Source organism: Etheostoma cragini, chromosome 9 (genome assembly GCF_013103735.1).
Source record: "Etheostoma cragini isolate CJK2018 chromosome 9, CSU_Ecrag_1.0, whole genome shotgun sequence".
Classification (NCBI taxonomy): Eukaryota; Metazoa; Chordata; class Actinopteri; order Perciformes; family Percidae; genus Etheostoma; species Etheostoma cragini.
This window is the reverse complement of record NC_048415.1, coordinates 12853089-12864737: the sequence shown is the minus strand read 5'-3', so window position 1 is coordinate 12864737 and position 11649 is coordinate 12853089. Positions and strand designations below refer to the sequence as shown.

General features: G+C 37.2%; 1 protein-coding gene across 50 annotated transcripts in view; it reads right to left on the bottom strand.

Moving 5' to 3' along the window:
- adgrl2a (adhesion G protein-coupled receptor L2a) overlaps positions 1 to 11649 on the bottom strand; it is an 89350-nt gene that overhangs the window by 40192 nt on the left and 37509 nt on the right. For 39 of the 50 annotated variants that reach the window (XM_034881813.1, XM_034881817.1, XM_034881829.1 and 36 more), the window contains exons 4-5: positions 3140 to 3249; positions 1625 to 1684 (exon numbers count right to left, since the gene is read on the bottom strand). In XM_034881813.1, the coding sequence (XP_034737704.1) occupies positions 1625 to 1684; positions 3140 to 3249 (170 nt within the window). The remainder of the gene's footprint in view (positions 1 to 1624; positions 1685 to 3139; positions 3250 to 11649) is intronic. The other 11 variants (XM_034881821.1, XM_034881862.1, XM_034881866.1 and 8 more) reach the window with 1 other exon arrangement.

Genomic DNA, 11649 nt, shown 5'->3' with positions numbered 1-11649 from the left:
GAGAGAGAGAGAGAGAGAGAGAGAGAGAGAGTGAGAGAGAGAGAGAGAGAGATGCCGTGAAGTAAACCTGGAAAGGAAAGAAGAACACACGACGGAGGACCTGATGACGTTAGTAGAAATGTAAAAAATAGAAATAGCAATCAGTGTGATCAGAAATCAGTCAGTGGATGAAGAGAGTGAGTCAGATTGCCGAGGAGGTTTCCTGCAGATTGCACAAGGGAAAGGAAGAGAGTCAGTCACTTTTAATATAGCAACAATAAAACCAGCAAATATGAGACACATGCCAACCCACACTAACCCCAAACACCCTAAACTGTCTCCACTAGACTTTACAGGCTTTCTAGAGTATTCCTGCTTTCTATAATCAAATCGTAGTGACTATTAATAATCAGGTGTTCCATCTTGATATGAATGGATATTTGCTGTCAAGGGCAGAGTGAGAGAGTGGCTCCAGTGTTTAATTTAAATCAAAGCACAATGTAAGCTACATTGAATAAATGAGGGGGGAAACTGACCACGAAAACAAAAGCACCAAAGGGGACCCAAATATCCTCCTGTTACAGCTTAACTTCAATTTTCATAATCTGGTCATCAGTGTCATGTGGAGCAGGGGGTTTACTGGCATTAGAGTGTGAGGAAAATATGAAAAAATTAGAATTGAGGACGGCTTACGCCCACTGTTGCAAGGATAGAATTTTTTCTTTATTTTTTCTCCTGCTTTTTTTCAAAAAAGTTTGCACGGAGCAGTCTTAATGAAATGTATGGTTTTATGTTGCCTGATTCAAGTAATTACTAGTGCCAATCTATAGGGTGACTCAGTGCCAGGTGAAGGCAAAATGTACATCCTTGGCTGGAACATGAAGAAAAGTTGCTAATGAGGGCACTTTGTGACAAAACCAAATTATGAAGCCAAAATGATAAAATGGTGGACATGTAGGCAACTTGTTGCAAAGGCCACTTGCACAGAAGTGAAAAAACCAAAATTGCTTGTGTGATTATGCAAAGGCTTAGACAACAGAACAAATTAATTACCACATTACATTCAGTCAATGATTGAGATGGAAAACAACTGTGTATACTATTATGTTAATAAACTGCTGGTTAAATTTCCATGGCACAGACAGATTTTGAGGGACAGCAGTTACTAGTCAACACGAGGACACGTCTGCGGTCCCGTCGCTGATCAGCTTAATGGGGATTTTATACGTTGTCTTGCAAAACAACTTCTCAAGTCTTGTATCCCAGCAAATCCAGGGGATCCTAAGCTCCTGAACCACTGCAATGTTTTTAATCACAAATCTTGGTATTTGGCATACAGTTTGATCTATTCTATCTAAAAACTAAAGTCTTGGTAAGTTGTGGTAAAGTCTTTGCAATCCCATCTGAAAACTCTAGTAAGTAATTTCCCCCTAAGATTGCCTTTCTCTGACTACAAAATGATCTATATGGTATATGGATTCCATTTTGGTGAAGAGTAGACAAAGGACTGGTAAGAGGGGAAAAAAACAACACAAAATTTGCCTATAAATCACAATCTATCACATTTTACAACAGGACTTGAGTGGGAAAGGCTGGGCTGGGCTTGTGTGGACTGGGTCAGACTGGGAGAACACTAAGCACTTACCAGGGCAGTTGCGATAGGACACATTCTGTGCTCGTGCTCCTATTCTTGTTGGGCATGGACCTTGAGAAGCAAAAAGATGGGGCTACAGAAATGCATGTTTGAAACTGCTTAGAGTAAAGGACTTGTTTGGAATTTCTGTTGGATAGACTTTGCCAGAACGGAGAGTCCTTGGGTAGAAATTTATTTTTTTACCACATCAAGCCGGTCTTTCCTTGTTGCAAGGAGGTAAAAGACAATCATAACAGTGGGTGGACATGAGTGCACATTGAGGCTAATCCTACTATTGTGGTTTGAGGTAACACAGCAAGACATGGGATCAAAACGTCACTTGACTATGAGTTGAGTGAAAACATGAAACAATACAAGCAGTTTAGGGGTAAATCTGTAGGATTTGGCCTTGCTCAAAAAGGTGGACTAAAATACTCATTATTGCTTATTTCCTTTTTAATTACAGGTCCTCAAAGCCTCAGAGAGGTTGACCTTTGCGTTGTAATGAGTTTCACCATCTAATGATGTTCACTAATGCATTCGGATTCAACACTGAGGGAAACAGCTTGGACAGGTTTACTGGCAATGAGCAATCTAGAAGAAATATGTTGAAAATAAAAAGTACTGTAGAATAAAGATGCATTTTTATATATTTTTGTCTAAACTTCCATTTTTAGTTGATTCAAAAGTGAAACATCTAAAAACATCATTGTACAAAATACTAACTTGAATGTACAAGAGCTGCCAAAAACTTACCATCACTCCCACTCTAATTATTGCAGTTCCACCTGATTAGTCATTCTGGCAATTCATCTAAATCTTTGTCATTAATCAGTTAGTAAAGGTTATGTGGCGGAATTTCCTTCACAAATTGCAAATGAACATGGCTTAAAGGACAAATGGGGAATTTTTATTCAAAGGGCAATCTAAAGATTGTTTGGGAGCAATGAATATTTTAGCATCCAAGGAACAGACAAAATGTTAACACTATCTCTTTAGATGAAATATTACCTTGTTCACTTATGAGTGAAGCCATTCTGTTCTGTTACATAATGAAGCATCTGTTAACATATTTCAACACCTGTTGTATGGATGTATATTAAGCCATCAAGGGGAGCTGTGTTTTGCGTCTGATAGACTTGAGTAATGAAACACTCGCTTCCCATTATGGAGAGTCAGCATGACTTCCTCTAGCCTCCCTGTATTTTGCTACCTCATAACCAGACTCTTTGAATGGATGGAAACACGGTGGGCCCATCAATAATAAAGGCAGTACAGAAAGAAGACCATAGGGTTTTACAGGTCATATTTCATAAAAAGTTCATGGTGTGACACAGATAGAAGAAGAGTCTGAGGAAAATGGTGCTGGAAGGTGTTTCAGACAAAGAGAACAGACTGTCCGAACAAGGCAAGAAGAAGATATGAGAAAGGATATGGTATGCAACAGAAAAGAGAGAGGGGATAGAAGAGTATGGGAGTGTTGGGGGAGGGGGAGTTTTCAATTCCTGGCAGTAGGGTCATACTTACTGTAGGGCACACACTCATACTGGACCTCCAGGTACTTGTAGGTCCCTGGACAGGGGTCAGGGAAGACATCAGAACCTGTGATCACAATGCACTGGGTCCGATTGTTGCATCTGACAAGGGGGAAACAAAGAAATGGAAACTAAATCAGCAACAATGATATGCAATAATGTGCTTAAATACCTATATGCTAATCTTATTTAAACAAAGAAAACAGTCAAATGAATTAAATGCATAACATGTTAAAACACAGTGGAGTATGATATTGGTGCATAGAAATGCAAAAGCATCTATTCTTGACTTACTCTCAGGATGGGAAATATTCAAAATTCCCCAACAAAGAAATACTGCCGTTACCACATAGCAATGCTATTCAATGACCAACTCTATTGCTTTTCAGTCAGTGCTTGCCTATTAGGTCTTCTCCGCTATGTGTATGATGCAAAAGAGGTCCTTTATGCGCAGTGCTATTCTGTGTGTCTTTTTTAAGAGCTTGTATTATGCGTTTGAATCTGTTAAGGCCAATGAAAGACTCCACAAAAGACTTTTTCGTAGTAAAATGTTACCTGTCTAGTCAAAAACTGGCCAGAAGTGTATTACATTCCTGGTATTCTGAATGAATCTTGCAGTTACACAGTTCTTTAATCACTGATAGCGTGTTTGTTTGTGTGTGTGTGTGTGTGTGTTTGTGTTTGTGTGTTTGTGTGTGTGTGTGTGTGTGTGTGTGTGTGTGTGTGTGTGTGTGTGTGTGTGTGTGTGTGTGTGTGTGTTTGTGTGTGTGTGTGTTTGTGGGTGTGTTTGTGTGTGTGTTTGTGTGTTGAAAATGTAACTACTCTCTTGCAATTGGAATTCTGTGAATAAAATAAAACATGAAATTAAATTGAAATGTACATGAACAGCAGGAATCAATCCAACAGATATCATTGTGTAAGAGAAGACTTATTCACACCAGACTACATCTGTTTGGTGGGGCGCATTTGGACAGGATAAACAATCTCTGTTTTACTCAAATGCCCCAACTTATTGATTTGAGCTTGCTCCTTCTCTGAATGGGTCTACATGCTGAGTGGCTAGATGAGGCTCTTGAATTTGCACCCAAAATGCCATCAAAAGGTCTCATTAATGATTTCTAGTGCAGCCGCCAATTCTTGAACCAAAAGAACAGAAATACCAAAATACTGATTAAAGCATCTTTCCGCAAACATTCTTAAAGGATCAGAATGAGTTCTGTGCATAGCAAAATGCGCGCCGCATTTTTTTACACATTAAAAACCAAGATGCCCTAAATGTTATTATGAGAAATCACATGGAGGACCTAAGTTGCATATACAGTATACATTTTGTTTTTCACAATTTCACCAGCCATGCAAAGCAGTGTCAAAAGGTTATTTCAGTCACTGCCTTTTACATCTGGAGAGCAGACATTCTAATTGAGCCTGTGGTGTGCTCTGAAGCCCGGGGAATTGCAGGTGACCGCCCTTTTGCTGTACTGAAATCATGATAATGACATCTATACCGCCAGCAAGCCATCTTTGCTACCGAGGGGACTTAAAATTCTATTGGCAACGTGAGGGGCCAGATCAATAACTCTGTTCTGCTGATTTAGCAGGGACCAGAGATAATATTTTCTTTCTTCTTATCACAGACCAGTGCACCCATTTACAGTAGATCATTGGAAAATGTATTACTGGTTGCACTGTGTTGCAGCTTTGTTTTGGGCCGCTGAGGTAATCACCGCTCTGTGTCCAAACGTTATTAATATAATATTAGGTAGCGCAGTGGGACAGTGGAGAGTTGCTTACTGTCTGGATGTATAGCATTGAAAAGATGCAGGTGTGGGAATTGTTTAGGTTCCTGCATACCAAGTAGCTGCAGGATTTTATAGTTTACAGCACAAAAACATTATTCAACAACTTAAACAAACGGTTCTTGTTTTGAATAAAAAAATTTAAAAAATCTCATTAACGGCAGAGTACGGCATTAGCCATTACTTTATTTCTTTTTTTTCAAGCACAAAGATTTCCCTCTTCCTTTTGTTCTATTTCTCCTTAGCATGTATGCCAATTAAAGTACTTCAGACACACCTTTTTTCAAATACACTTGATAGAGAACCCTTTTTCCCCCCACCAAAATATATAAAAAGGGATTTTTTAAAACTTTTGCCAATGTTGGAGCAGTGTTTTATATCACAGCGCCATAATGACACATATTTGGGTCTATAACTGTGTGTGTACATCTATGTTTAGTGGAGGTCTCAAGAAGCATTTCACTCTATTAATCACCTTCAAGTGTGATTTTAACAGCATATGGAAAAGATCCAAGATTCAAGATTTCTCTATTGTCATACCACAGTACACTGTAGTACGAAATTACGTGCAAAGTTCACAGTTAAAATCCAAAATACAGCACAGAAACAATTAAAAACACAGTGGAAAAGTTGAGATATTAGTTATATGAATGAAAATAAATAAATGCTTATATGGGTGTGCAGAGCATGTAAAGTGATAAATATGAATATACCATGTCTAAAAATACAGTTGGAAAAAAGTATAAATGTCCATATTTAAAAAAAAAAAAAATCGCAGCATATTGCATTTGTTTTTATTTAAATGAATTACTTTGTTTTTTAAATTAAAACACGCACCTCATACTGGGCCCATAATACGCTGCTTGTTTTTGTGGGTAATATTTCATGATCTGCAGCACTTTCCATATATTATATGGTCACTTTGATGATTCTGTCCCCTTGCTCATGCATAAGCATATCATGCAGGAGCAATATATATTACAGTGCTTTATCTAACAGATTCCAATGAGACCAGGAAATGACTGCCTGGTTTATATTAGGAATATGAAACAGAATGATATCAAAAATAAAATTCATGACACTAATGAGACATAGACCTGCCATCGTATCTCAGGCAAATGTATTTAACAACAGGACATAAGCACTGGGGGAAAAAACACCTCATATTTCTTTTGAAACAATGTTGACATAAGTGTTGATAGCTCTCTCTGATATATTGCCCTAATTTTGGAGCAGTGGAGCAGGAGCGCCCTGATCTATGGGATTGTGTGACTGATTTCTTCTCATCTGTGAAACCTTAGGCATCTCCTGAGACCAATTGAAAAAGCCCTAATGACTTCTTCCATGCATAGTCCTAGCCCTCAATTTGAGAGAGAGCATGTAATTGAAATTCCTCCCATAGAAAAGTTCAGTATTTGGGCCTGCCAGAGCACAGGTCTCAAAGTGCACACTAATTAAATACATGTAAAATATGATATCTCTGACTATCTTTTGATAGTCTGAGGCTACATAGTAATTAATCATGTACATAATGAATATTAAGTCAAAGGAAGCTTTTCTCCACTTTCCTCCAGAGTGAAACATTCTATCTCTATAAATACCTAGACTGCTTAACAGAATTTTACTGAAGAAAAAGTGGAAACAGTGCTAATTTATTTTATCTTGTAAAGCAATAGAAAGAATAATTAGCCAGTTGGAAAGGGGATCCATATAAAGTAATGAGGCAAGTTGCCTTTTTTAGGAGCGACATTACACAGTTGTGTGGGAATTTTTCTGTATTGGCTAAAATCAATAAAATATTTAGTTATTTTTCCAAACTCGTACAACTATGTTTAACTCATCTGTGGTATGAAATGGTAAAGGGTTGTCCAGTTTAAAAAGCAACAAAAACAGCTATGGTTTCCAGAACTCTACACTTTGAATTTAACTAGAGTTTCAAATTCTAAATTGGCTAAAATCCTAAAGCTATATTTATCCGTCAATTGCTTTACGATTCATTTATTTAAAAAATAAACAACAGTCAGATTTTTCAGTTTCAAATGGCCTATTTTTTTATTTTATTTTAAATAAGGGCAGGATGGAGCTACTTTATGCTCTGATTACCTACATTTCCTCTACCAGCCAGTTAATCACGCTGAAGTATCCCAAATGTAATCCCATCACATCTCTGACCTTTTGGGAAAGGCAGATATCAGTACAATTAGAGTGTCACAGAAAATGCTTCTTAGATTTGATGCAAATCTCCTTTAAAAATGAGCACTCCCTGCTGACAGGGGGAAAGGGTGCGATAAGATGCCAACAAGGTGTAAGTGATAGCACTCCTGATACCATGAATCCACAATGCAATTTAACCTCTTCCACTGCCATCATAAAGCATGTCAGAGGAATAATTGGACATGAAGATAATGTGCTAAATGAATATTAAATTGACTTTAGTAGAATTCAACAAACTCTATTTCCACTAACAAATTTATTAAAGCCTCTACTAAAGTCTAAAGCCTGCCTAAACCATAAAAGACTGTCATTAGTTTTTTACTAATGCATGTCCAATAACAAATACAAAGTCAATGTTATTTTTTAAATGCTGCAGAGTACATATCAGCTATGCTTGGACAGACCAACCTGTGTACATTTAAACTTGAAATATATTTAATTTACAATTACTCTATATGTGCAGCCCTACATTCAACAAAAATGAACAAATGTACATTATTTAGTGATGCAGCCACACTGGTTGGTATTAGCTTATCACAAATATATTGTTATCAGCAGATATGTCAGGTACAAGATATGTTAGAGGAATCTGAATTTAAAAACAGTGTCACCAGTTTTTATATCTCATATATGTATTATATTTCTGTAAAATGCTATATCTTGGTAAGAATTGGCCAATATGAACATGAATCTACTGAATTAAAAAAAATATATATCCTTCAGTAGGCAATAGGCTTGGTCTACCAAGGCAAAGGTTGGTACTTTACAAAAAAATCCCTTGAGAATAGTGTAGTCTTGTCTTTATACCTTTGAAAGCACTGCTTTTAAATTGAACTAGTGCAGACAGTCGTGGGGATCGTTCATGATGTGACACGTCATGCACTGCTCATGTGGCACGGCCAGTTTAGACTCCTTAATTTCTGAATCCTTAAATTGTTTTGCCCCCATTGCTCAATTTGCTTTCCCTCAACACTCCATAGCATTCAGGAAGCCTAAGCAGCCATTTCTAATTCAGAATATAAAAAAATAGCATCAGCAGAGAAACAATCGACGTGTAACTGGAGGAGAAAAGCGACATGAGTGAGGGGAGCACATTACGGAAAAGGCACAATCTACTTCCTGATGCTCCCAGTTTGAATTTCAATCAAATTAGTGTCTCTTAAACTCAAAGTGACCCGTCTAGCTCCATTTCATCTGAAATGCTGATGAGGTTCATGGCACAATTATCAAGGCAGACATCTTTCTCAAGAGGCAAGCCTGTTGATAGCAGACAGGCCATTGAAAAATTAAATCATTTCCAGGGCCACAAATTGACAGCGAAAGAAATAATCTGTTGCAAACAGGACACACACAAACACACAAATGCTGGATGTATAATCACCACCAATATCAGTATATTTACACCATTTCCTTAAGGGGTGGCCCAATAGTGTTTCAGGAAATAGGTTGTTATAAATTAACCATTAGCCTCCTGCTTTCAACTTCAGGTCTGACCCAATATCCGGATAAGACATCGCAGAAACTTGTAATTACTGTCATATGCTTGTGTTTATGCTATATTTACTGGAGCTACCAATGGTGCTCAACGGGGGGATTCCAGGCTCTTACAGACTCAGGAGGAAGGCTGTCTGACTCACATCCGTCCGTCTCACCTATTGATTTTTAAAGCAACAAAAGGTACATTGCCATGCACTAAAGTCAATGGAAATACTATTGTGACATTTTGCAGGTCTAAATGTGACCTTTAGAATACGGCACAATGCAATGCTCCCACACCCACGTATACAGCTACAAGGCTTAAAAACTAAAGTTTTATTGTCCTGGACTGGCTTCCAGATCTGGACAGATTCCAGATCAAGAACCTAAAAAAGGTTGGATACTAATGATCCCTGTGCAACCGGACAGAGCTTGAGCAGTTTAGCGAAGAAGAATGAAGAAGAACTGACTAAAGCTGACATGGGGACTTAAGACTGTAATTGCTGCTAAAGGTGCATCCATTAGGAGTGAAAGCTTATGCAAACACATATTTTACGTTTTATATTTGTAATGAATTCAGATAAGTTTTTAGAGATCTGTTTTCACTTTGACATGAAAGAATCATTTTCTGTTGAGCAGACGTAAAAAAAAATAAGCCAAATCAAATCTAATTAGAACACAATCAAACATGAAAACTCCGTAGGGGGTTGAATACTTAAGATGAATACTGTATGGGACCTTTTTATAAGACAGGCAGGATCGAAGACATTTAAATAACAATTTTGGATGTTTGATTCATCTGAAATTCAAGGTTTTAAAAGGGTATTATTTCAAACATTGGTGAAAGAAATTGCCTCTGATATAGGCCTACAATATTAATACTATTAATATTGTTTAATATGGGTGGGACATATGGTTAAAAAATGTCATGATACATGTTTTGTATTACGATATTGATTTATATCATGAAATATAAAACATATTGGAAATTTCAATGACTTTATAGATACAAATAACCACAAAGAAGTGTCTGTTTTGGGCAAATCCAGTCAATTAAATATCTGAAAAATCTGGGGAAATCATCGCATTGATGCAAAAAATTAATGTGACCATAAAGCAGTCCTGCACATTGCCTTTGCCCACAATGGTCTAGTACATCCAGAATTGTTCAAATGATAGCAACAATGCTATGGCAAATATGGTTTGACTGTTCACAATATATACTGTCATGATGTCCAACTCTATAGTCATATTAATATATCATGGTATTAAATACTTATTGGTAAGCCTAACAAAATCCATTTCCCCACATTTTAAAAAGTGAAAAAAAAAAAATATTTATATAGTTTCATAGCAATTATTTTTGGCATTTGGATTTGCTGCTATAAGCAGCTGTTTGGCTAATGACAGCCACTGATGACAGTTGATACACTTTTACATCTGGCACATCATCACCAACATAGTCTTGAGTAGAGAGCAGTTTCGTGGCTTATGAACTCATGTACACCCCAAGCTGAATCTGGATCTTTATGAAATCTTAATCTGCTGCGCTTTAAATAAACACTAACTCTGTAGAGGAAGACCAAGGCAGAGTGCTGTCAGGCGGCAGCAACGGAGCTCCTCGGAGAGCCTTGCAAGCAGTCCTGTCACTGATATAAATAGTGTGAGCAGCATCATTTACTCTCCAGAACTGCCTCACATTTATTGACAATTCCGCGCTAATATTGCTGGGTCATTTTAACATTATAAATCACATGTTAACAACTCTATTAACTTAATGTTTTTAAAAAATGTCAAGCATTCAAGCTGATCATTACAAAATAAAAACCTTTAACTACCAAAGGTTGATGATCATTTGAAATGATAGTTATTAACTTACTAGCTGTCCTCTAATCCCACCCCTAATGAATTTTGCATCGTCTGTTATAGAGCTATCTGCTTTGATCTTTCTTGTCAATGATGTGCTCTTTACAAAACCCATGATCCACATGCACGGCAGGGCGCAACCATGTTATGTTACAGCAATCGATGACCTTGTTATCAAATACTTAGAATGAAGCTCATTAGTCAAGGACGAATCAATAGATGTAAGCCACTTATTCATACTGAATATCTTAATATGTTCTTTTTGTGACAATGATTGGTCAAGATGTGTCATTGTCATCTTTACTACTCCTCAAGCTACTGTGATAAGGACTGGTGGTCAGAATGAAATCAATAGCAAGTAAGCACCAGATGGTTACTAGTGCATGCACAACTAAATGCATTACAAAGTATTATTCAAACGCAATTTAAATTACAGTTTTAACCTAGAAGATGTGGTAAGAATGTGTTGTGGTTGCAATCGTCATTATAATCAGTGCAGATGACGAAATGTAATTATTAGGGAATAAATTCCTGAAGAACATTAAAAAAAAAAGAAAAAAAAGAAATCACCTTCCTGGATATTATTATCAATTCATCAATTATTTCAAACTGTACTGCCATGCAGTTTCACATCTGCTGGGGAGGTGTCCACATGAAAAATTCCTGTACAGATTATCACCCACTTAAGTCAACTAATTGCTTGCAGCTGAATGTTCTAATTGAGCCACAACCATCCTAAGGCTATTTTTATAAAATCATTGTGCTCATGAATATAATATGCCAGCCAGATATATAAACAACTTGGAGTGCCAACAGGATCTATCAAACTCAGTGAAGCCTCAATCCAATTCTCCACACTTCAGGATCACGTTAATTTCGGATGTTTAAAAAGTGAGCACAGTTTTCCTCCCAAGTGCTAATGTGATTTTTCCCCACACACTTAAATTAGTAGGACAGGCTAATTAGGGCAACAAATAAATGTATCTCTTCAATCCTTTCTTAGTGGACTGTACAGGAGGAAATACTTTTTTTCTCCTTACATAATGTGTGCAGTGGGTTGCCTCACATATGGACATTTTCAGCTGGGTTAGCCTCAGCAGAAGACCCTGAGTTTTGAATTGTGGAGAAGTGAAGAGCTCAGACCCTGAGA